Source organism: Mustela erminea, chromosome 13, assembly GCF_009829155.1.
Source record: "Mustela erminea isolate mMusErm1 chromosome 13, mMusErm1.Pri, whole genome shotgun sequence".
Classification (NCBI taxonomy): Eukaryota; Metazoa; Chordata; class Mammalia; order Carnivora; family Mustelidae; genus Mustela; species Mustela erminea.
Genome location: NC_045626.1, coordinates 83,666,700 through 83,693,576, shown reverse-complemented (window position 1 = coordinate 83,693,576; position 26,877 = coordinate 83,666,700). Strand labels below are relative to the sequence as shown.

Sequence of the window (26,877 nt, the reverse complement as noted above, 5' to 3'; positions counted from 1 at the left end):
TGCAGGGAGGGATGACCGTGACAGGCGACTAATGCTAGGGAATTTGCATAAATCCTCAGTGGCCAGTGCAAACTTCTCTTTAAAGCAGCTGCTATGACCTCAGGTAATGTGACCTTTGAGGTTCCCCGAAAAAAAAAAAAAAAATCGTCATCTTGAACCAGACCCCAGAAGTGAATGTCAAATACACCAACTCAATAAATACAATGGAAAAATGCGCAGCAGAGCTGGGGCTTCTATCAAGTAGGAAGGCAAAATGGCCATGAGAGCGCCTGAGGCTAGTGAACGATCATGGTGGGCAACGGCAGCCAGCTCTGAAGCCCCAGCCCGTCTCGCCAGCTCCGCCGGCCGCCGGGCTGCAGTCCCTGCAGCATGTGCCCGCAAAGAAAAGACCCAAACAACGGCGGCTCCGTCCTCACTTGTACTTGCTCAAGGTCCACCCTCACACTGGAGCCCCAGCGCACCCCCGCCGCGCCAGGGAAAACAGTCTCAGGGACGTCTGTTTCCCAGAGGTCACTTGCCCCTCTTGCTGCGGCCTTTCCTGGAAGGCAGCTTCCCACTGCCCCCCGAAGACGGGGGGCTGGAGGCCGAGGCCATGGCGATGTTGATCTGTCCCTCCTGGATTTCCTGCCGGGTCTCGGCAGGCAGGTGGTTGATCTTCTGCTGTGCCTCCAGGTAGAACATGACATCACGCAGCTGCTCCTGGATCTCCGTGATCTGCAGATCCTTCTGGTCGCAGGTCTCCTTCAACACCCTCTCCTCCTCCTTGAGTTTGTTCTGCAGGAGGACCTGGTTGGCTCGCAAACACTTGTTCATTTCCTGCTCCTCTTTGAGCTCTGTGGTAAGTTTGGCCACTTTCGTGTTTAGTTGGGTGCACCTTTTGCAAGACAAAGGAAGACAAAAGCATGGTTTTCATTTGCTGACACGGTCCCCTTTCTGCTCTGGGACTGAACAGAGGCGCTGTGATCTCAGAATCCATTGAGGGACTGGACTCCTCCCTCCTGCGGTGGAAGGGGACTGGTTTGCTGCCACTGCAACAGCTTTACAAAGCAAGGATTTTGCTCAAGTTAACAGCGTGGCTTCGGGACAATTTTTCTAAGCATCGGATATTTTTCAATTGCAGAACAATTCTGTGATTCATGATAAAACTCATACCGCTTCTCTGTCTGTGGTTAAATAGGTGTCTCAGAGATAACAGCTACGATAAAGAAGTTATGAGGAAAAGTGACATTCTCCGAGAGTCAAGTGCTCTGATCTCACTGCACTTGCTGGAGGAGAGTTTTCAAGGATAGGAGCGCCCTATTCTCGATGCTCAATCTTACTCATAAGTAAAAAATTACAAATTAAAATACCACCTGGGATACCATTTTTATGTATCAGAATACCAGAGAGCTCAGATGTGGGGAAAGAGGGACTTGCACACATTGGCACTGGAGCATGAACTGCTACAAACTCTTTGGAAGTCACCTTGGCAATACCCATAAAAATAAAAATTTCACTGTGCCCTCTGCCACACCTATTCCAGGAATTTATCCTACAGAATATATCCCACAGCACTATTTCAGACCACACTGAAAGAAACATGGAGAAAAATGCTCACTGCAACAGAGTTTACAGTAGTCTATGACTTGAGACAACTTAAGTTGTCCATCAATAGGGAACAGGTTAAAATTATTATGGGACCTCCAGACAATGGAATACTGTGCCGCCTTTATGAAGATCAAGATAGCTCTAGATGTGCCAGTATGAAAAAAAAAAATCTCTAAAATGGAGTATTTTACCAAACAGAATACTTAATATTATTTTTTTAAGAGAAAAGATAGTGTATGTGAGATGCTTATACAGATACAGCAAAAGATTTGGAAGAGGCAATAGTTACTGGTACCACTAATTAATAATGGTAACCTTTAGATACACAGCATGATCTATAGGTTAGAAAAAAACCTTCCAGTTTTAATTCTTTCATGTAGTTTGTTAGGGAGCTGAAAGTTTAGGACAGTATTTTAATTTCTCTTAATGCCGTAGTGTTGTTTTTACAGAAGTTTAAAAAACACACACACACACACAAAGCCTTTGAGCGCCTGCTGGCTCAAGAGCACATAACTCTTGACCTCAGGGTTGTTAAGTTTGAGCCCCCATGTTGGGTGCAGAGACTGCTTACAAAGAAAATGTTTAAAAGAAACAAAACAAAACAACTTTGGTGAAGAGTATTGTGGCTGATGAAAAAATTTTGAAACAGATAATGGCAATAGGAGCAGGATGTCGTGAATGCCATTCAATGTCACTGACAAATTTCATGTTATGTAGATTTTGCCACAATACAAAAAAACAAAAACAAAAACAAAAACAAAAACAAAAAACTATTACAATAATCCCTACTTTTGAATAGCGGGAAAACAGGTAAAGGGGAAATGGGAACTTTTTGCACAATCTTGGTAGCCTCTGTAAAGCTGAATTTCTTCCAGAGTAAAGGTTTATTTAAAACAAAAACAAAATAAAAAACAACTTTTAAAGCTATATCCTCCTTAAACTGGATAAACTTACCTTTATCCATTTGTCTGGAGGTAAAAAAGAAACATTATATTTGTGAGTATACTTAAGCTAGAAAGGTAATTTCAATCAGCAGCAACGATCTTCCCATACAATAATAGTAGAGTATGTTCTTGCCACCCTGTTCTTGAGCTTTTCACACCATAGTCTACAAATTTGGCTTTTAATTCCTGTCTAATCCCAGAGTACACACCACCTCTGGCTTAGACAGTCGCTCTCTTAAGTGCCAGTTCTCAGCCACATGGCTCAGAGAAGCTGAAGCTCTGAGTACAAGGCTGTTGCTTTCTCGTGGCAAAAATGAAAGATACCTGCACATACAAGAAGCACAGACATCAGCGGAGAGCGCTGCATTCCACAAGGCATCCACCTGGTGTGAAATGCTGTCGTCTTTAATAAATGCAAAGTCACAGTAAGTTTGCTTCATATATAGGGAAACCCCTGAAAACCTAGTTGACAGACACACTTGGAAAGTGTTAGTGAAGGAGATTACCTGTTTATGAGCCTGTTACAATGAAAAAGCTAATTAAAAGAGGCCAATTACACCTACTTTCTTTCCACAGACTGCTTTTCTTTTAGGAGATCATTTAGTCTATGCTCCAGATTATCACATTTCTCAATTGTTTCTTTAAATTTGGTCTTCATGTTGTTAATCTGGAAGAGCAAACAAAGGTCAGTTTCACTTCACAGAGGCATAGCTCCTGGTCTCTGGGGCTAACTTCACCACTGTTTTTTCAATTACCTGTCTATAACTTTGACAAACCGAACTAAAAAAAGGTGAGACAATCATTTGAAAGAATTCCTGTAATGGAAATAAACATTTTGAGAAATCCCTTTTCCCCCTTACTGTTTATCTATACCAGGATAATCAGGAGCAGTGGAATGTCAAGCGGAAGACTCAAAAGTAGACTTGGGCAGTCAAGCAGGAGATGGTCTGTCGGAGGCCAGACCACAGCATTCTCTTCTATTTTTTTTTTAAATTTTATTTATTTATTTGAGAGAGAGACAGAGTGAGAGAGCATGAGAAGGGAGGTCAGAGGGAGAAGGAGAGACTCCCCATGGAGCTGGGAGCCTGATGTGGGACTCGATCCCAGGATTCCAGGATCATGACCTGAGCTGAAGGCAATCGCTTAACCAACTGAGCCACCCTGGCGCCCCCAGAGCATCCTCCTCTTAACTCGTCATTTTTTTTTCCTCCTGAGATCACATTCCAAAAATTACTATTCAAATAATCTAACAAACTAATCTAATCCAAGAAAATAGTGATAACTGATTTTAACTGTTCAGGCTCCCCCTTTCCCAAACTCCTTACTAATTTTCTCAGGTACACAAAGTGACATGGAACATAAGTGGTTCTTGTTTTGAGTTAATTTGCAAATGCAATACAGAGAGAATGAATTCATGCTACATTGTCTTAGAAACTGAAGAGAGGGTGCCTGGGTGGCTCAGTGGGTTAAGCGTCTACCTTTGGCTCAGGTCATGATCCCAGGATGCTGGGATCAAGCCCCGCATCGGGCTCTCTGCTCATCAGGGAGCCTGCCTCCCCACTCTCTCTGCCTGACTCTCTGCCTACTTGTGATCTTTCTCTCTGTCAACTAAATAAATAAATCTTAAAAAGAAAGAAACTGAAGAGAATTTAAAAATTCTGGTGTATTCTGTGTTGGAAACCAAGAGACTTTTGAAGTCTAGCTAAGCAGATGCTGGATTTACTTGGGTCTGACAATCTACACAACTGAGAAATGCTTCAGCTCTACTGATACACGGACAGACACAGGGCGAAGATTAGATGGGAAGGAGAAGTAGCAAGGCTGCGTGGATCATGAGGCAGTAATAACAGGAACTGAAAGGGACTGAGAATTTAAATCCTATGGCCCACATACCAGCCAGGTGTTTTGTAAGCAATATCCCTTTATATCTTTCAAGAAGCTTTACAGAAACAGTCTTCTAGAACGGTGAGGCAATCTGCCTAAGGTCACCCAACCAGAGCATGGTGGGTCCAGGACTCGGCACCAAGTCTGAATCTAGAGCCAAGCTCTAGACCTCTCTGTACTACACTGGAGGCCACAGCCATACAGCAAAGGAAAAACGACCCTTGGGCAGAGGCAAACTCTCAGCAATTGTCCATCAGGTTAGGAAAAGGGTCACTGCTTTTAATACTTACTTTTAAAAACTTGCCACATGGTCTAACAGATTTCTAACAGCACTGTTTTTTTTTAAATAAGAAAATAACTGTAGAAATTAACTTTATAGCCAACTTCTGTTAAGTTGGAAGAACAATTAAAGCAAGATTCCTCTATGTCATGAAAACAAAAATAGCTTAAAAATTGCTCTAATTGGGGCGCCTGGGTGGCTCAGTGGGTTGGGCCTCTGCCTTCGGCTCGGGTCATGGTCTCAGGGTTCTGGGATCGAGTCCCGAATCAGGCTCTCTGCTCAGTGGTGGGCCTGCTTCCCCTCTCTCTCTGCCTGTCTCTCTGCCTGCTTGTGATCTCTCTCTGTCAATAAATAAATAAAATCTTAAAAAAAAAAATTGCTCTAATTTGGGGTGCCTGGGTGGCTCAGTCAGTTGGGCATCTGCCTTGAGCTCAGGTCATAATACCACACTCCTGGGATCAAGCCCCATGCTGGGCTCCCTGCTCAACTTGGAGCATGCCTCTCCCTCTCCCTCTGCCCCTCCCCATTTGTGCTCGCTCATTCTCTCTCTCTCTCACTGTCAAATAAATAAGTAAAATCATTTTTTAAAAAAGATTTATTTATTTATTTGACAGGCAGAGATCACAAGTATGCAGAGAGGCAGCCAGAGAGAGAGAGAGGAGGAAGCAGGCTCCCTGCTGAGCAGAGAGCCCGAAGTGGGGCTTGATCCCAGGACCCTGGGATCATGACCTGAGCCGAAGGCAGAGGCTTTAACCCACTAAGCCATCCAGGTGCCCCAATAAGTAAAATCTTTAAAAAAATTTTTTTTAAATTGCTCTAATTCTAATTTGGTATTAATTTCCTCCCCAATATTGTTTTAAAATAAAAGACCATTAGATCCTTTATACATCTTCTCCTAAACTGACTCCTGTAAGTTAGGGAAATTGAAGAGGACAAAAATGACTATCAAAAGGAACCAAACTGTGTTTTGCTAACTGGAGATACTTAGGCCAAATGCACTTGAATCAAGATGAAAACCAAGTAGCCCCCAAAAGCTCTCTAAAATTGTTACAGACAAAAGTTACAATGGTTTAAATCAGTGCTTTTTAAAACCTTTCTGACCATGAGCCCGCAGTAAGAAATACTCAGTATACACACAACTGACGCCAAGAGCTTCACAAAACAGTATTAAATATGATAATGTGCTCTAATATTTTATATCCACCTTACCTGTTTAATAAAAATGCCAGCTATCAAACTCATTTCATGATCCACAGCTGGAAAAATACTGATTTACATGGAGCTCCAGGTCCAATGAGAAAAGACAGATCTTCAGGGGAATTCACTGTCCTGTCTGCCTGCTCTGTGTTCTTCCTACATGGCCCCACTAAAACAAGAACCTTCGAGTGGACATGAGCTTCTAGAACAGACTCTCTCACACGCTATAGTAATCGTACTCCCTGAAGGATGCTGGCGGTAGGGGCAGAACAGCACTGTAACAAGCCCACAATGAGGCCCATGAACAAGAATCTCCACCAGTGAAACCCACGGTCTGCTACTGGATCTCTCTGCACACGCTCTCCTGCTGGAGGTGCCAGTGGACAGAGGACTGGTCAAAAGGAGGACCGTGGCAGAACAAAAAGCCTGCAGCATCCGTTAACTTATGGATAAGCGACATTTGTTACTAGAAAACAAAACATCCTTTTCAAGCCCTTCCAGCTTTTATGGAGGACTGCCCTTGCCTCCATCTTAGCTCTACACAAAAAACCCCCACAAGTTTCAGTGTTTAGCTTTCCTGCCCCTTGACCTGCTTTTCATGGGCATTTGTTAGGGAATGCAGTTAATCCTAAGGAATCTGAAAAGGTAGAGCGGACCCTAGGCTTAGCTCTCAAGGGTCTACGTGAAGCACTTCAGGTATACCCCCTGTGCACAAACCCATTACTCAGGCTGTGCAGAGTTGCCAATGTTAGTCCCTGGGACTTCATAACTTGACACCAAGTGGCAGTGACCATGCTCTGCTTCCTGAGTGCTGCTGGAGGCATGTCTTTCTCATATGTGCTCCAATCAAGGCCTACTCAGAACTAGTCCATCAAGTGACCCTGAGTGCCTCTGGAAAGGCACTTTCATCACTTGGAAGGTTCTTATAGGAACTATATCAAGAACTTATAACTAAAGATCATGTCAAAGCTGGTGTTAAGCCTTAATTTTAGAAGCCTGACTTCTCCTCATTTGTAGGCATATCCAGAAACTGGGGCCAAAGGACTTGGCCTATGTGTAAGCCTGGCCCTGCCTGCCTAATTCCAGGGTAATCCTAGCCACCACACAGATGAGACCCAAGCCTGGCTCTGCAGTCCCTATATGAAGGTCTAGTTAGTGCTAGGGACACACAAAATTACTAAAATCATCATTAAAAATAATTTAAAAGCCTGTATGGACACTGTTCTTAGAACCTGAGGAAGGTTCTTGGAGTCCCCTGAGGAGCTCACTAGTTTTCAAACTCCCTTCTTTGGAACCGGCAGGGTTCCTTGTATGTGCTGGAGGCAACGGGAAAAAAGCAAGTGGAGCTCTGTGCCCTCCGTCTGGGTTTCCACCAAAATCATACCACTTTTCTCTTTCACCTGCTGGAGCGGTGAACTGGCAATTTCTTTAAAGGATTTTGTTAACATCTAAAAACCTCTGCCCTAGATAAACAAGGAATCATGGGAACCACAGAAGCTCTAGCACCTCTGTCTTCCTTTCTTCTCTGCGATTTCGAAGAGCTCGGCACCATCGTACTGCCACAGAAGCCCACACGCAGCTCCTCAAAGCAGCTGTTCCCAAGCTGACAAACCAACTGGCAGACTCAAATTACAAGCCCTCGTGTACATACTTCTGTTTTTTTTTTTTTTTAAATGGAATTGCACTAGGCACTAGAAAACCTGACAGAAATTAAACAAATCTTTCCCCACTCAAAAATACCAAAATACTCAAGTCTTTAAGCCCAAGTTTTCCTTTTTTGGGATATATAACAGGTATTTCGTTTCTTCCTCACCTCATATTTAATGTTATATCGAGCTCAGCATACAATTCTAATCTATTCGTCTTGATTTACTGATCCTAGGTAAGAGGACATGTTGGCTTCCCTCCCCTTCTTAAATAATGTTCAGCTGGCTGCATTTACAACAGCATTATTTTCGTCTCTTCCTTTTCCTCTTTTTGACTAATTTCTTTCTTATTGTGGTCTAGAATTTCTTGTTGCCTAAAACTGCCTTTAGGGGCTAAGTCTGTAATATAATGATGATTCATTTCAACCACTTCTCTCGGAATTCTGATCTAAAGTTAGATTACTGGGGTGAGACGACTGATTCCAAATCTTTCTTTCTTCTCTCTGCGCACTGCATCCTCCCCTCCCCCGTGCCCCAGCTTTACTGAGATATAACTAAAGTATAACAAAGGTTTCTTTTTAGAAGCCAAACAATTCTCTATCTCTGTATCAGAGTAAGGAAGATTCCAGCATTCCTCTTTTCTTGTACCCTGCCTTCTCCCACCCCAACATCAGATAGCCCTGCCATGTGGCACGTCAGCAGCACCAAACCAGAAACTTACTTCCTCTGCTGTGTCCTTCTCTATCCGAACTATCTTGTTTTCCCAGTAGATTCGCTGAGATTCCAGCTGGCTTGTTAGTAAATACGAATACTAGAAACAGAGAATAGACACCAAAACATTAATCACTAAGTTTCTTCAATTCAATTAAAACTCAACATTTAATCACCTAAGGAAGAGTAGGTGTAACCATCAGAATGTCTATTACATCTTGGTTACACTCTACTCAACAAACCAGGGAATACAGAGATGTCAATTACACTCCTGTCCTGGGGCTTACCATCCAGTCTGGACAAGTAAGCAGAGAAATGCATGTTAACAAATACGTTTCTGTTCAGGCTAACTTAAAGAACCACAGGTTTTTAAATCAAAGTATAAGTGAAAACTGCTCACCCCTCTCTAGGAAGCTGTCCCTGTCCCACCCGGCCTTGGGTTAAGCAGTCCTCTCAGTTCCCTTAGTACGGTGCCTATCATTAACAGCACTTAACCACCAGGTCTCCCTGACAAGACTATCAACTTGTTCAAAGTGAGAGTTCTACCCTTATTTCTGTAGTCCCAGTGCCTGGCACATGCTGGACGTCAAGAAACGTTTGCCATCTGACTGCATGGGTGGATGAACAGTGCAGTGTAACAGCAGAGAAAAGATAGATGGCTTATGACAGTAGGGTCTGGCAGGGCTTCTGAGAAAAGGGGAGATTTGGAAGGGCTTTCGACAGACAGGAGAAGGTAAAGACAGAGAGCTGATTCCAGAGAACTACTGGCCGCATGTGTGAGCTGTAGACATTCAGGAACTCTTCAAGATGAAGCAGTCACATCAATGAGGCAAGGGTGCAAGGTATGGACAGATGGAGCAGATGGAGCCTTATGGAAGGCTCTGGGGTATTACGTCAAGAAATGTGGGCCAGGGAGTGGCAACACCACATCTGCATTTCAGAAAGACAGTAAAAAGAAGTAAAAAAGATACTTAGTAATTACTAATAAAGTATCTTACCTCTAACTGTAAGGCATCTATTTTCTCTTCCTGGCAGGTATCACCCTCACATTCATACTGTACGATTTTTCCATCTGTTTTACTTGCAACCAGTCGATGGACATAGTTATCTAAAGAAAAGAATGAATGCATCAATCAAGGCTAGTTTGGCTTCTTTCTTCACAATGAAAACAGCCTGCATACACTCTGAACTTTGACAAATTTTTGTTTTTATGTGTTCTAAATTAAATGCATTGTGATACTTCTGTACAAGTGGGCTAAATCATTTGAATTTAAGCAAGAGTGAGAGGGCAAGTGTGGCAGTGTTAACTCTCTTTATAATGTGCAATTCGGGCCATTCATATGAAACAGTGCCCTATGGGGCACCATGAGAATTTGAGTTTGCCACAGCTGTCAGGAAGATTTCAAGCTGGAAGAGAAAGCAGAGAGGTTTCTGAGGGAGAGATGGTCATGCAGAATGATTCCGATTTAGGAAATGAGACCATGTTCACCTCCGGCATAGTCCCAGACTCGATGGTTGGTGAGCTGCATGGCATACGTGTGCTGCGTTTCCTCAAAGTGCTTATAAGCATGTCGACTCACGTACCGTCCACATCCTATGTGGCCACATATTAAACAAATCCACAGGTTCTGTCAGAGAAGGTAAGACCTTTGTTAGTTATACAAAAACACATGACTTGGCTCACTCAGAGTGGGAAGGGGCCTGACAGAGAATGAAGCTGAGCTGTTTCTACAGGAGTTCTGAATAAACATTTTTATTTATTTTAAAATTTTTATTTACTTGACACAAAGAGAGAGACACGAGAGAGGCAACACAAGCAGGGTGAGTGGGAAAGAGAGAAGCAGGCCTCTCGCAGAGTGGGCAGCCTGATGTGGGACCCGATCCCGGACCCATGGGATTATGGAATCATGACCTGAGCAGAAGCCAGATACCTAATGACTGAACCTCCCAGGCGCCCCTAAATCTATGTTTAAAACCCAAAAAGCAAGCAAGGATGCTTTTACGGGCCACTCATTTTCTCCTTCTGGGTTTTAAGGAACTCTAAGTAAACAGCAAGACAAATATTCACAGTTTATCAGCAAGTCTAGTCCTCTTCAAAAAACAAAGAATAAAAAGCAGAGAGTATTTTGCTTAGGAATATAACATAATTTATTTACACATCTTGCCTGACTGTAGACAAAAAGAAAAAAAAAAAAAAAAAAGACTCAGCCTGAAAAAGAATTGAAGCAAACCCCAGACCATGAAAGCCGTGCTCACTTCTTTTCCAGCAGTCGGCCAATACTTACTTCCTGCACACCACACTCGAAACACTTATTCTCTTCCACTGGCTCTGGTGTTTGGCAGTACCGGCACACGGGACACCTAGACAGGACACCAAACGAGAATGGTACAGACGGAATACAAGAATCAAAAGTCAAAAACTGCATTTTAAATCTTTGGTCTCTTACATACTACATGTTTATTATAACTAATGGTATCACTCAAGAACGCTTGCAAGTTACTCTCCAAAGAAATGAAAAAACAAAACAAAACAAAATCTTGATGAAGGAAGAATGAAAGGAATGAGTCTTAATCTGCTTCATGCCTTCTTCCAATTTTTCCATCTGAAGCTTGATCAAAGAATTAAATGTGTACAGGTTAGAATTAGGGACTTTAGATAAGTTAATTTTATGTCCAGGTATCTGTAAGGTATTTTTATTTCAAATGATCTACCTTATTTCCCAAAGATCGAAATCACTCAAAAGGTACTCTGTCTTCTCTAGGTTGCTCCCAAGAGTTAAAACTAAAATCTGTAATAAATTTCACTGAAAGTAAGTGAATACTGGAACACACATGGCATGTTAGCATACAATAAATACGTGGAAGAGGACAGTAGTGCCAAGTACTCAAGTTTCAATTTACAAGAAGTCAATTAAAATAGCACTGAAGGCAAGCTCACAGAAACAGAGAGCAGAAAGGTAGAGGGATACCAGGGTCTGGGGGGAGGCGGCAATTGGGAGGTGTTGGTCAAAGGTTACAAGGTTTCCATTATGCCAGACTGAATCAATTCTGGAGAACAATTGTTCCTCAGTGTGACTACAGCTGACAATATTATATTGTTTTTGAAATTTGCTAAGAAGATAGACTTTGCGTATTCTTACCACACACACATACACACGAAAAATAGGAAAATGGTAAAGGTGTGAGGTAAGATATGTTTACTAGCTTGGTTGTGAACACTTCATAAAGTGTATGTATACTGAGTCATCAGGTTGTACATTTTATTTATTTTTAAAGATTTTATTTATTTATTTGAAAGAATAAAGAGGGGTAGCAGCAGGCAGGGGGAAAAACAGACTTCCTGCTGAGCAGGGAGCCCGATGCAGGGCTTGATTCCAGGACCCCAGGATCACGACCTGAACCGAAGGCAGATGCCTAACTGAGTGAGCCACCTAGGCGCTCCAGGTTGTACATTTTAAATATATAGTTTTTTTTTAAGATTTTATTTTTAAGTAATCTCTAACCCCAACATGGGGCTTGAACTCATGACCCCAAGATCAAGAGTCACACACTCTACAGAATGAACCAGCCAGGCACCCCTAAAGACATATAATTTTTTGGTGATCAATTATACTTCAGTAAAGCTGGGGGGAATGGCTATGAAAAAATCCATTAATAGGGTGCCTGGGTGGCTCAGTGGTGAAGCCACTGCCTTTGGCTCAGGTAGTGATCCTGGAATCCCTGGATGGAGTCCCACATCGGGCTCCCAGCTCCGTGGGGAGTCCGCTTCTCCCTCTGACCTTCTTCCCTCTCATGCTCTCTCTCTCGAATAAAATAAATAAAACCTTAAAAAAAATTCCATTAATGCTTTTCTATTATACTCAAGACAAGTAACACTAAGTACCAGTCATGAATATTTCTGTCAGATGGGCAAAAATGATAGAAAGCAGGTTATAATTGAAGCTAATTATGAACTAGCTCTAAGAAGAAAGAATATTTAAGATATAACTAGTATTCATTTGTTACCCAACTGAGTAAACAAAACCAAGTAAAGACAATTAGCAGGAAGAACATGAGGTTCTTATCACATATAACAAAGCTTGATCTATATTTCCTAAGAGAAAGCTAAATGCTAAATGACCTAGTCTCTACGTTTAGTATCAAAAGAGAAGCCTCATATGCACCCAGACATGATGTTAACAGCAGCATTATCAACAATAGCCAAATTATGGAAGCAGTGTCCATTAACAGATAAACGGATAAAAAAAGATGGGACATATACATACAATGGAATATTACTCAGTCATCAAAAAGAATGAACTCTTGCCATTTGCAGCAATGTGGATGGAGCTAGTGAGTACAATGCTAAGCAAAATGGGTCAGAGAAAGACAAATACCGTATGATTTCACTCATATGTGAAATTTAAGAAAACAACAAGCAAAGGGTAGAGAGAGGGAGAGACAAACAAGAGACAGACTCCTAACCACAGAGATCAACACACTGATGGCAACAGAGGGGCAGGGGGGAGGGCAGACGGGTGGACTAGGTGACAGGATGAAGGAGGGCGCTTGCGATGAGCACAGGTGATGTATGGAAGTGCTGAGTCACTACACTGCACACCTGAAACGAAGGTAACACAGTATGTTAACTGGAATTTAAATAAAAACTTCAAAAAGAGAGAAGCTGGAAGACAAATGTGAAGAAACCATGAAATGGCAGCTGTAACGAGCAGCGAGCTGTCTTGTCCAAGGTCTAGACTAGCTCTGTGTCATTCCTTTGGTCTGTGTGGCAGCTGCGGTAGTGGTTGGATAAAAAACAAAACATGAATTCTGAAATCTTATTTCCTGTATTATGTCAGAATGATCTTTCTAAAGTATAAGTATGATCCTGAGGAAAAAACTACAAAAGTCACCTTATCTGTACTATACATGTCGTATTCTGTTAACATACCATCTCATTGATTACAAGGTCATTAACAGTTTACTAAATGCTTCCTTCTCCTTAAAAATAACTTGAGTTGTCATCTTATTTTCCTGAGGAGATATTTGGGGAAAACTTCCCAGAATGTCCTTCTCTGACATCGCCATGTGTTCAAAAACTACTCTTCAAGACTGCATACCAATGCTGCCTCCTCCATGTAGCCCTTCTTGAATACCCCCAGTGGGAAAGCCATCTCTATTTTCCTCTGATTTCTACCTTGAATTGTATGCACTTATGTCAGCTCCCTTAGCTGACTGAACTTCCCCGAGGACGATCTATGTTTGATTCTCTCCCGTCAGCGGCCAGCAGTATACAATGCATGTGCTGAGGCTCAAAACATATTTGCTGAAGGAACTGTGTATTTTTGAGGCTAGCTGCCAGGCTGTCTATCCAGAGGCTTGAATTCTAGTCCCGGTCTGGTCTTCTCTGCAAAACGCTTTCAACATGCTGTTTTTTCATTTCTGGATCTGTTACCTCCTCTCTAAAACGAGGAGGCTGGACAATATGGTTCCTGAGCAAACTTCTAAACTTTAAACTTTAAAATGCTATGCTTCTGGGGCAGTTAACATGCACTGAGAGTAAAACTGGAGTGGCAGGGGACAAAGAAGTGTCCAAAACTTACATGGTATAGCAGATGGACACAAAATACAGATGAACACTTTGTGGAATGCACACATCTTAGTGTGGCTTTATTCAAGGCGAATTTAAACCTGGACAATTCTTTGAAGAGCCCCCACAAGAAACCCCAGAGGGAGCTTTAGAATTAGGGCAAGATTCATGTCAAGCTAAACAGGCTAGAGAAAACCCTGGGTTTGTTTATCTGCTCAAGAGTATTTTCTGAGCTCCTACTATGTGCCAGGTTTCCTGCCAAGGGTGAGGGCACAGCAGTGAGCAAGCCAGACAAGGTCCCTGCTCTGTGAAAGCTGCCATTCTTTTGGTCACGTCAGGGTAGAAAAGAGATTCCTATGGATGCTCACCTTTCTCATTTCTGGGCCTTGACATGTGATCTTCCCCTTCCCATGCACACCCGCGCCCTCACACTGCCTTCTCTCAGGTGCCCCCATTTCCCGGGCTGACGCCTCTTCAGCTTCCTGGAGACTGTACATCTCAGGCAGCCCTGGCTATCTCAGGGCCCTAGTTCTCCAGTCATAACGCTGCATGCTGTTCCTTCGTAACCCGTTACGGCCACAACTGTGTGCTTGATTATTTGATTCTGTGTCTTCCTCTCTGTAGTGGGAGACCCAGGCCAGCAGCTGATTTACTTTTCTAGCTAAGCCCTACAGCACAGTTTATAAAAGGAACAACTCTTGATTTAAAAGAACAAAAACCAAGGTACAGTTTACACCTCAGTTCTTTGCCTGCGCCATGCCATCCTACAAATAAGGCCCCTTCTACAGTGGGAAACAGGGCGTATGGGTGGCGTATGGGTGCTTCAGACTTAGTGACTGCTATTACTACTGGCCACTGTGCCACCACCAGCATACAAATCTGAAATGCTAGACCACAGTCCGAATGGTAAGAAAACCAAAGTAAACAGTCAACATCAGGTGATAAAGGAGATTTTAGACCTAGACTTCATTGAGGTAGAAGAGCCTCAAAGGCTCTTGGAAGCAAACAATTCATGCTGCTTTTGGAAATCCCACACAGATTCTGAATCAACATACTGAGGAGGAGGTGTTGTAAGAATGCTGACTGCTTACCATATGAACGGAGGCAAGGGAAGAAAAATGGAAGGCCCTTCCGGGTAACCTCTGCACTGCTGTGGTGCTCACGTGAACAAAGTCAAGCACTTGGAATGGTTCCCTTTTGGTGGTGGCTATTTTTAATTCTGGGAAAGGGGAATAACGGGCTTTGAGAGGTGGGGGACTAGCTCCTACACTCACGTGGTGTCGTCCCAGCGCTGCAGGCACTGGCTGTGGAAGCTGTGGTTACATAACGTGGTGAGGATGCCGTTCACGGACTCGTCCATGCGCTCCAGACATACTGTGCACTTGGGGAGCTCGGTCAGGTCCATCACGGGGAGGCTGGCGCCCTACAGGGAAACACCTCATGTAAGCCTCACTCTTCATCCATGGTTCTAATATATATGGTTTTAACACTAGCTTTCCTGCTGCTTTTTGACTCCTGGCAGGATGCTGCTAACACTTTTGCTCTGTGCAAATAACTTACGTTGGTAAGATTTTCATCACAACAAATACTAACTGAGCACCTATCTTCCCGGCGCTGTGCAAGGCACTGGGGACAGGGTGGCCAATAAGCCAACAAAGATCCCTGCCCTCACGGAGCTGGTACTCTGGAGGGGAGACCAAAAACTTGAAAGAGAATCTAAAGTGTTACCAGACCCTTGGCCCTACTTCTAAGGCTCAGTAACTAGAACAGAACACACATGAATAAAAGCAATGATTTTTCTACAGAGTAAGTTAAGACTTAACACTTTCTATGAAGTGATAATAGTATCAACAACACTGATTTGTTCATTTATTTAATACACACTTATTGAGTCCTTGCTATGTGTGCCCAACACTGTTCTAGCTGTAGCACAATGGTGAGCAAAACGGACACACTCGGTGCCAACCAACCAAGTCAGGCCTGTCCTCAAAGAGCTTAAAATCTGCTATAGAGAGACAAAAGTCAAATTTTTTAAATTACCAGTGATCATAATCATAATGCTATAATTACAAGTACCAGTGGTCATAAGTGCTATGAAAAAAGGTTAGGAAGCTATAGTAGGGTGTGAAATAGGGGGCATAATGGTCTGTAGGCAACCCCTGCTCCTCGCCCAAGACAGTAACTGACATGAGCCCGCCAGGTGAAAATGAGCAGGAATCACTGAACCAAAGATGGGGAGGTATGCACAGAAGGACATGCTGAAAAAAATCACATTTCTCTATGGTCCCTGAAGAGCAGCTTTTCACAGGAACTCTCTCAAGAAGCCACATTCATTTAGAGGGGAAAAAATCTCTAAAACTGGCACAAACGAAGGCTGATTATATCATCTGTCAATTTTTATTTTACCTAATCTAATGATAGAACAATCAAACCAAAACTTATTTCCATCAAGCCGATTTCAAAGTAAAAACACCTTTCAGGTCTACCTTAAAAGAAAGAAAATCTTAAAAATATAATAGAGCTGAACCTACTACTTACTTTATAAAATGATTTAAGTGAACACATTTTGTAGGAAAAGGTTCCACGGAGGGTGGCCAAGCAGAACAACTATAGATTGTTATCCAAACAGAATTAAAAATTAGCACAGGGACCAAGGGTTGATAGTTAAAGTAAAAATGCTTCTTTTAGGATCCAGGCCCTCTGAATAGATGAACAGTCAATTTTGATAACACAGATAATTTTAACATTTTGGGATACTTTAAAAAAACTGAGATAAAATTCATTTAATATAAAATCTGCCATGTTTAAGTGTTCGATTCAGCAGGTTTTAGTATAGTCACAAGGGTGTGCAACCCTCACCACTAATCCTAGAATATCCTTCTCATCCCCAAAAGATATCGTACTCAGTGCAGTCACTCCTCATCTCTCTCTTCCCTTGGCCCTGGCAACCACTCACCTGCCTCTGTCTCTATGGACTGGCATACTCTAGACACTTCCACAGGTACCCTAACATTTAACCTATGACATTCACATATGTGTGTGTGCTATACACACACACAAAAACACAAGAAAGATGTACACTTACATCTTCAGATTTCAGTACTTCAGCCCTTTCCACATACACCAGCTGGCAAACATCATCTTCTATTGAGTTGAACTGGCGGCCATTGCACGCCATATAAAAACTATCTGCATCAGCCTAGGTATACCAATGGAGAAAAGGAAAAAGTTAAAATAAACATCCTGCAAATGTGCTTTTTATTCAAGATGCGTAGCTTCAATTATTCTCTTCAACAGTGTTTAAAATTTATACTTAGTGGAGAGAAAGCAACCACCAAAAGCACCATCTAAGGAAGCAGGCTCATTAGGTGAGTCAAACCCTGCGAGTCAATATCCTGCGTTTCTACAATGTTTCCTGATCTACCGCAGTCTTGCTTAAACCAGCAGAAGCTGCTGAAGTGCAATAAGCTGACAGCCAATTCGACTTTAATACTCAACCAGCAATGGCCATCATTTCCCTTGATATCAGTATTTTTTCCTCGAATCAGCACTTTCTCAGAAGCTGAAAACAAACACTTGTTTTTGCAAAGCTTACAACTCAATCATAATGGACGACTGTTAGGAAAGATTTCTTTTTAAAAAACATCAGGATCTATGTTAGAGAGAATAAAGGACCAGAGGGACTGGTATGGAGTGAAAAGCCAACTCCTTTTCTTCAATAAACCAAATAATAATAATAATACATCACAAATAAGGAGGTTTTAAACAACCTAGTACGTAATATCAAAAGCAAACCCCTTGGCCAAGATCAAGAGGCCCAAGATGAACCAGCCTTTAAAATACTTGGAATGGAAAATAGTCAGGGGAAACAGGCCCCTGCAGATAAAGCTCTAAAGGCACCTGTGCATCTGTGAATACGAGCACAAGTAAACCCAACCTTCTAGAATAGCCTTAGTAGAAAGAAACAAAGACATGATTCCAGTTTTTAAACTCAGCAATTCTGAGAGGCAGGTGGAAGGCCAAGGTTTGTCTAGATTTCAATCCCACATGGACATTAACCCAAACATAACAAGTCGTGTGCTTTGGCCCTACTGACACAGACAAGCTGCCTGCGGGGAAGAAGGGTGTTCTGCCAAGGGAAATGCCACACTGTCAACCTCTAGGAAGAGTTTCACCTCTGCACCATGCAAAAAGTCTTGCCTGTCTACCCTCAGGGTATTCTGAACCTTACGGCAAAAGTTTGTGAGCTTTTCTGTAGCTTTTAATTTTACTTCAATGATGTAATTCAAGTGTGGATTCTTGATTTATTTATATTTTTTTAATATGACCAGATGAGCTAAGCAGCTGAGGAAAGATAATCAATTCTGGACACTGTTTTGTTTCGTTTTGGAGGGTGGGGCGGGGAGTCTCCCTTTCAGGAAACAACCGGTCTTGGCTACAGTGCATTTTAGCTTCAAAATGTGAGGAGTGCAGTTAATACATGTCTTTAATATTAAGATGAGGCAACCTAAATTGGCTTCCCCCCATTCTCCAAGAGCAACGTCTTTTTCTTGAAATGCTTTGGATGAGTAAGCAGTACGGTGAGCAAGTAGGTTTGCATACCAAGGGAAGTGACTACCCAGAAATAAGGCCACCGGGAGCTGGCTACACCTGTGCCAGTGAGGAGAGGCAGACCCCTCCCCAGACCTCCGGCTCTGTAAATGCTTGCTAAGCAAGCACACTTCCTTGGAGGAAGGGACAAAGTCTGTGATACTGAGCAGATGTCAAAATCTACTCACTACCAGATAAATGGCTCTTTTCTTGGGGGAGTTGTTTATCCATGACAAAGAAATGTATTTTTTGAACACATGGATCTCTTTGTTTAAAATCTCGTATTGGAAATGTAGCTTGTCTGAGTATTTACTGGGCACCCAGCATCTGCCAGGCACTGTGCTATGTGCTAGGACCAGAGGAGAGAACAAAATACGCATGGTTCCTACTTCAACCCACCACTGAAATGCACAAAACAAAAGCCTGAAGCTAACTTCAAAAAACACAGAAGAAACAGCTCTTTTATTTAAAAATGCTTGCATTGTACAGAGCCCAACATTTTAAGAAACCCTGCTTTTGGTTTTGTTTTTGGTTGTGGTTTTTTTTTCCCCCCGGAGTCTTTTGTTCTAATTGTCCTCTTCACAGGATAAACTCAGAAAAAGAAAAATCCATTATGACCCGTGTTCCTTTACTGTCACAGTGATCGACTACAGTGTTAAGATCATGTTTTTACTTCTCAAAAGAGAGGTCTGCTGGGCTGTCTTAAGCACACGAGTGAAAGTGAGCCTGCACACTCTACTGAGAGGTTCTCTCTCTTTTTTTGTCCCCAAGAACTACAAAACTGAACCCCCTCCTGCCTTCCTGTGTCCTGATGAATTATAAATTCCTTACCCAAAGACTAAGTTTCCTAAGCATCACAGTACAACTGTGTAAGCTTATCACATTAGAACACTATAGCATAAAGCCGAGGCCAAAAGAAATTCCAGAGCTTTTAAGAGATACAGAGAAGGGATTACTTTCAATAAAAATTCTCTGCTGAAAAAAAGAAAGGAAAAAGAATATAGTCAGCTGCCTAAGCTATGGAGTCAGGCTGCGTGGTTCTGAAATTTAACTCAGACACTTATTAGCTGTGTGGTCAAGTGACTTATCCATGCTTGTTTCCTCAACTATAAAAATGAAAGTAAACACCTACCTCACGGCATTGTTGAGAGGACTCAAGGAGCCAATGCATGAAAAGCACTTAATAGGCCTGGCATCTAATAAGTGCTCAACAGCTGGTACCTATTTGAGCCAATTTTTTTCATTAGGGCCCAGTATTAATTTAACAACTTAAAGTCTTATACTAGGAGGGTATTTTTAGACCTTAGAAAATCGCTGATAGGATAAGCTCAGACCCTGAGATGCAGCATTAGCAATAAATAAGACAACTCACGTAGGTCAAGGGTTCTATCCCCATGGGGAAGAGCTAGTACAATGTTTCATAGCCTCTAACATCCGTAAGCTCGTACAACATGCACTTGGTCAAAAGACAGAGGTGAAGAGACTGCAGAAAAATCCATTAATAGTAACAGAAAATTTCCACAGCATTACCTGCACACTATAAAGGGTGGTCCTTGCTACAGTTTGTGGGTTTAGCAGACTTTAGACTACTTAAAAAGTCTAATACGCTTTTAAACATTTTTCCCCCTTTTTTTTTTTGAAGATTTTATTTATTTATTTGTCATAGAGAGAGCACAAGCAGGCAGAGCGGCAGGCAGAGGCAGAGAGACGCAGGATCCCTGCTGGACAAGGAGCCCGATGCGGGACGACTTGATCCCAGAACCCTGGGATCATGATCTGAGCCGAAGGCAGTGGCTTAACCGACTGAGCTACCTAGGTGTCCCCCCAATCTTTTTTTTTTAAGTTTAATTAGCGAACTTATAATACATCATTAGTTTTTGATGTAACATTCAATGATTCATTATCCCTGATCTGTTTCAATGACTTTTCCTGTGTCATTTGCTGACTGTCCTGTCAAGTAGAAGCTATAACTAAAATACTGGCATTACACAATCTCTTGCCAAGTGATAATCTCCCCCTCCCCACACTTTTAACCACTCCTAGTAAAAGAAGAGTATGCTCTAGGATTAAAAGTGAGGGTTCAAATCCCAGCTCAGTCACTGAGGGCAAATCACTAACCTCTCCGCAGTCAGTTTCCTCATTTGTAAAACAAGGATAATAACAGTACTTACTTACTTCAAAGGGGTGTAGTGAGGACTACATGAGATAATGCACATTAAGCACTTAGCAGAGAGTGGTATAGCACAAGCAGTAAGACTGCAAATTATCATCATTATCCTTGTTATTACACGTGCTACCATATTTAAAAGATACCACTTGCCCACTGTTTGCAAAGCTCCTCAATGACCTTGGAAGGTCTCTTGACAGTCAGTCAACACAGCTGCTGAAGTGCTTTTCCATTCTCACTGTCAACTTGTGAAGTCTAAGTTTGTGTGCAGGAAAGTTCAAACCTATTTTAAACGTCTCACCTCAATGGGGGGGGGATATTTTGTAAAGGTTAAAGATACCAATTGTGTCCCCTCTCATACATAGAGCGCTACACTAAGGGTTCTCTTTCTGCTGCCCGTGGAATAGGCATAAACATAATCCAATTCTCGCTTCTCTTAATTTCCTCCCCATGGCCAATGAATGGCTGCTACTGCGGTCAACTCTGGATTTCTGCACGGAGGAAGGAGATGACAAATGGACCTCGTGTCATGGACTCCCTTTCACCCACAAATCTTGGTAACTGGTCAGAGGCAGTGGCAAACAATCTAAAGGCAGACCAACTCTTTGCCAATCTGCAAGCAAGAACTGTTTATCTGGGCCAAATTCAGGAAGGCTGTTTACCAAGGAGATAAGAAAGAAGTAACTTTTGACAAAGGTGCATTTCAAAACCTAATGAATGAACAAATAAAACAGGTCATTAAAACAACAACAGCAACAACAACAAACCAAAACCTACAGATAGGATGTCTCTTTAACAACCGGGATAACAGCTAAAGCTTACCTCACTCTTAAATTCATACAGAAATACATGTACTATTAAGAATGAATAAGTAAAACCAAGAGACTGTCTTCCTAACATCTTTAGAACTGAGGCACACGGAAAATGTTGCTTAATGTGAAGAGTGAAATGAAGCGAATGTCAAAATCTTCTTACATCAAAAATATCTATAATCACGTGCAAGTACTTTTCAAAACTGAAAATATCACCATCCTTTCACTGTTTCTGCGTCTCTGTTGCAGTGATTTCCAATCAGAACTCTTAAAGCATCTTTAATACTTCAAGGAATGTCCCCAAATCCCTCATCACCAAAACTAAAAGTATAAAACATTTTATTTTCTAAAATGTGCCAGAGAATATCTTTTAAAAAGAGAATGAAAGAAGCAGGGGCACAGTGTTATAAGGGCAGATAATAATATAGCGTCAATTTCAAAAAGTTTGGGGACTACTACTCTACTGGCATATTTACTGCTGGACAACCAAACACATACAACCCTAGATTCCATACCCAATCTGCTTTATAAAAACATTATGGGTACGAATTAGCATTGAGTGTCTGCTACTAAATTTAGAAAGGTTTCTAGAATAACAATACCCTAGAAGATAGGTATATCAAGAATCTTAAAAGCAAAATATAAATCACGCACAGATAGCATCACACAGTTTCAAAAACACAGTTTCTGTGGCAAAGAGATTTTTAATATCTTAACTTTTACCTGTGCACTAAACTTTATCAGCACCATATATTGATTTGGAGTAGAATCTCTGATGATTTTCATTTGTTCAATGACTTCATTAAATGGGGCGACAAACTTCATAAGGTCATGACTGGTCATTGTAGCAGGGACTGTGAGAATACACAGCATGGCACTGCGCCTCACATCTTCTTTTAAGGAGGTCATCTTACTAATAAGACAACAATGAGACTGTCTTGAATGGATGAGGTATGGTTAGTTCAGACAACACTAATCAGACAACTTTTATGCCCAAGAAAATAGAAAAAAAATAAACCTTATACTTCACAGATTGATTTAAACAGAGTGCTACAATACCTGAAAACACACACGACCTGGGTAAATGTAGAATACCTTCAACACTGTCCACAACAGAGCTTAATGCAAGCTGTGCAGTGGCCTGGATTACACCCACCACTGAAACTTTACTGAAATTCTTAACCTTCAGTTAAAAGCTTATTACAAATATAAATCTGCAGTTTGTGCTTTATTCTCATTAGCTTTTCAATAATAATCTCTCATTTGGTAACTCAGAAGCACAACTCTATGTTTTTTCCTTAAGTTTTAAAATCACTATTCTGGAAGTTAAAGAAAACTCCCACAAAGGCAGAGAGACACCTAGAGTATGGATCAATCTACAAGTTCATGGGCACCTCTAATTATGTACTTCTCTCAAGCGGTCTAGAACAGGAGTGTTCTAAATATAAGAGCATCCAGAACCATGAAGATGTGACGCTGAAGATTACAGCAAGTGTAGCTGGGTTGGAATAGCTGGAATAGGAAAAAGAAAAAAACTCCCACAATGCAATCTGCTTTTGAAATGCTGCAAACTTACTTCAACAGGTGTGATCCCATAAGGTGACCTGAGTGTTCACTGTTTCCCAGTGGGGACCTAGCAAATATGTTAGGAGGACAGGTTTTAAAGAGATCAGCTACCAATTATCCAAGGGGCTGATGACCCAGCTTATAGATTATCCAGCCAAACACTTCTTTTCCTTTGGCTTCTTTTAAGTTTTGTGTGGACCACAAAAAAGGGTAAAAGAGACAATGAAAATGTAGTCCATTAACTGACTTAACAGCTTCTTTAGCAAACATATGAGGGGATATGAGACTGCAATGATGTTATGAATCATTTCTAATGTTTTTATCCTTTTTATCTTCCTTCCTTTTAATTTTCCAGTCATCTTGCATGCCTACCTTCTCAGGGAATATTTTCTTAGGTATTTTCTTCAAGTGTATCCACATGTTTCTTTTCTAAGAAGCTCTGACCCAATCTATAAGATTAACCAAATGTAAAACATCTAAGAATTCTCTAACACACATTATATGAAAGGTACTCTCCGTCTGAACCTTAAAATATCCACTGCTCTGCAGGGCAAGACATTCTTCACTGTCCTGAGACCCCCCCAAAACAAAACAAAACAAAACAAAACAAAAACACCCCCAAAAAACCCCACCAGACCAATTCAAGAGGAAAAGGGTTTTTCTTACTTTGTCTTGTATAGATGCATAATACCATGAACTATTTCAACTGATGGGTTTCCACTAAAGAACGAAATCTGGTCTGGAAGCTGTTTGGATGGAGAATCGGGAGCAGCGTTTATGCATTCAACACTTGGATTTTTACTTCTCTGTACAGTGGGAGATGCTTCTGAAGACTTCCTTTCTTCCACTGTGGCGTTCAGCTCATCTTTCACAAATCAAAAATTAGCAGATTACAAACTGATAGGAAATATGTGGAAGGATTCTAATTAGGTTAAAATTCTGAGTCAGAAAAATAAACTTCAACAGAAAAATTGTAATGTATTGCATTAAGAACTATATTTACAGAGCAGCCAAGTTTTTAGGAGCATCTAAACTTGAAAGCACTCTTTGCCCCATAAAAATTTCACTAATACCCGCAGAAACTTAAGGGTGGCTATTACATTTGGCAGTATCATAATAAAAACAGATGTCTTCCATCATGTGCTCCTAAATGGGATATTCAGGGCTATTAATTTGGAAAAACACATCTACCAGCTCTGTTCACTTCCACGCTGGAGATACAGTACACAGCCAGTCTCTGGATTGGAGTGAGCTGGCAGTGTGTGTACAGGGTGAGGGGAGAGACACAACATGCTTATCTGGATTCAGTGGTGATCTGCCACTAACCTAGATGGCAAGAAGCTCTCCTCACTGAATAAAGCTGTCAACCCACCTAGTTAGTATTAATTTAGGAGAAATGTCTGGAGATGCTGAAATGTGGCCTCACAATCTGATGTAAGGCACACAGGTAGTGAAAGATAAAAGTACGCTAGAGGTCAAAATCATGGATTCATGGAATAACATGTATAAGACAGGCAACCAGGGACTTATGTTACACAAGTCTGGGGTTTTAGAAAGCATACCTGGATTGGACTTCATGGTCTCAATGATCATATCTGTCATTTCTCGACGGCCAAGATGCTGATGTATGATTGCTGCTTTCTCCCCTGGTGACTTCCCTTCTAAAGAGGCTACGGCTGAAGCTAGTGTCTTCTTTTTGATTTCCTCATCAGACATTTCCCCGGCTAAGGAACACATGAATGATTAATATCTGATAATAAAACAAGCTCTTCTGCACTTTCAATGTATCCATCGATAAGCTTCCCTTTTCTCTCTGCTGCCCTCCTCCAAGATAATAAGGGGCTTTTGCATCTCTCACTCACCTCTGGGGCTCCTCAGTACCCAGTAATAAACACCCAGTGCAATAAATTCAGAAATGCGGGGTTGTTTTCGTGAAATCATGCACTTTAAAGCAAATCAATGAAAATAAGAGCTTTAAAGAAGGTTCAGCAGTAATGTCAACAATGAACCAACATTTTAAGTAAACTCTAGTAAAGTGAAACTGTGTTGAGCACCAAATGAAGGTCTTAAGTCCATAAATAAAAATGTGAAAAACCTTTGGCAGCAGTCTTCTTAAAAACCCTGGATTAGTCTCAAGCCATGAATCATACCATGAAAATCTGTGATCATGTAAAAATGGAAAAGGAATTTGGAGACTTGATTGAAATACTCTTACTATAAGTTCTACGAGAGCAGGAACCAGGCCTGTTTTGCCCACCACTGTATTATCCCCAGCACTTACACCACAGCACGTAGCACACCCTGGAAGGTCTTTGAAGTTTTGCTGAATCAGTGAATCAACGACTGGCCTGTGTAGAAGTGTATACGTGCCTAATGTCAATTTAGCTGACTTTCACAACTTAGGGATCACTTGTACTTGAAAGATGCTTGTAACCCATTAAAGTCATATTCAATTTTTAGGGGCGCCTGGGTGGCTCAGTCGGTTAAAGCCTCTGCTTTCGGCTCAGGTCATGATCCCAGGGTCCTGGGATAGCATCATGCTCTCTGCTCAGCAGGGAGCCTGCTTCCTCCTCTCTCTCTCTGCCTACCTGTGATCTCTGTCAAATAAATAAAATTAAAAAAAAAATTTTTTTAAGTCATATTCAATTTTTAATTTGCAGCTCCAAAATTCACACACTCAGGGGGAGTTTCTAAGGACACCCTCTCTACCTGCCCCAGGCTACCTCACAAACCAAAAAGATCCTCTTGTGATAGCTTTCCAAACTTTTTTTTTTTCCTTCACAGCTTTTCATGGATGTAATTCCACATTCATTCTGTAATTATTTAATTCATCTGTCTACCTCATTTGAGCTGGTGGTGCCATTAAAGCAGGGACCATGTGTGATTCTGCAAACAACTAAAGTCCTAGCAGAGAGTGAGCATTGGGCAATTACTTCTTGAATAAATGTTATTGTTAGGAAATTGCTTAAGGTCCAAGGAACACAGTCACAGCTGCATTCCCCAGGAAGGGGGGCTGCGGGGCTGGTAACGAACAGCTCAGACTCTCAAGTCCGGCTCTGAGTTAGAAGCCCAGTTTCGTCCCTTACACACAATTATGGGCAAGTCATTTAATCACTGGGCTTCGGTTTCTCAATCTGTAAAAAGCACGTACATTTACCTAACAGGGCTGGTGTGAAGATAATGAAAGACGACAATGCACACAAGGTGTTCAGTCCAGTGCTGCGACACAGGAAGTGTACGGACTTTAGCTACAGTCACTACTGGAGTTGCAGGGCGCCTAAACAGAAATTCTCCCAAAGAGGAACGATTTCATTAAACCACGAACCGTCACCATCTCTGGGATCCAGCTGCTGCCTTCACAAAGCCTGGAGGAGAGCGACTTACACAACTTGACTCCAACCCTGGGTGGAGAGGGCGACGCGCCAGGTGTAAACAGAGTGCCCGTGGGAAGGCACCGGGAGGGAGGGACCGGGAGGGCTTCCCAGAGATGACATCCGAGAGGCCTATTTTGGATGGATGGAATGAGACGGATCTCAACTACCTCCGGGCTTCTTCCTGACACAAAGGCCCTCGCCGCCGCCTTTCCCCGGGCCGGTACTCTGGAAGGGCGAGCCTCTCGGGCCCAGGAGCGGGGCTAGACGGAAGGCTGCCGAGGCCGCGGGACTCACCGGCGGCGCTGAAGCCGAAGCCGGCGGGGACGGGCGAGTGTTCCGCAAGCTCCAGTCGGATGACAACCAGTGACACACTCATAGGGCAGGCGCTGGCCGGCACGGGCCCCGGCGGGCTCAGGCGATGCTGGGAGGCGAGCTGAGAGGCCGAGCGGCCCAGGGTCGGCAGCGCTGCCACCGCCTCAGCGCCGCCGCCACTGCCTCAGTAGCAGCAGTTCCGCGCGCTACCCTCCGAGCCCCAACAACCCTCACTTCC

At 42.3% G+C, this 26,877-nt stretch overlaps 1 protein-coding gene across 5 annotated transcripts; it reads right to left on the bottom strand.

Annotated features, from left to right (window-relative positions):
• Nucleotides 1-410: 410 nt before the first annotated feature.
• Nucleotides 411-26,877, bottom strand: BRAP (BRCA1 associated protein). 5 transcript variants are annotated; one of them, XM_032310767.1, is made up of 13 exons: nt 26,622-26,877; nt 24,516-24,677; nt 23,620-23,818; nt 22,964-23,020; nt 22,111-22,300; nt 16,904-17,017; nt 15,093-15,241; nt 10,535-10,610; nt 9,739-9,877; nt 9,248-9,357; nt 8,260-8,349; nt 3,095-3,198; nt 411-874 (listed from the first exon to the last, which is right to left on the bottom strand). In XM_032310767.1, exons 1-13 carry the CDS (start codon nt 26,701-26,703, stop codon nt 511-513), a joined length of 1,836 nt encoding a protein of 611 aa, XP_032166658.1. In that variant the 5' UTR covers nt 26,704-26,877; the 3' UTR covers nt 411-510. The 5 variants fall into 5 exon arrangements, with proteins under 5 accessions (XP_032166658.1, XP_032166662.1, XP_032166660.1 ...); XM_032310771.1 differs by lacking the exon at nt 26,622-26,877 and adding an exon at nt 26,495-26,615; XM_032310769.1 differs by lacking the exon at nt 26,622-26,877 and adding an exon at nt 26,111-26,488.

Excerpts from the sequence above, each read along its gene's own strand:
- BRAP (XM_032310767.1), bottom strand. The coding sequence starts at position 26,703 with ATGAGTGTGTCACTGGTTGTCATCCGACTGGAGCTTGCGGAACACTCG. Across the intron at positions 22,301-22,963 it reads ATGGGATCACACCTGTTGAA|TAAGATGACCTCCTTAAAAG; the intron begins GTAAGTTTGCAG and ends TTGTCTTATTAG. Across the intron at positions 875-3,094 it reads AAGCAGTCTGTGGAAAGAAA|GTGCACCCAACTAAACACGA; the intron begins GTAGGTGTAATT and ends GTCTTGCAAAAG.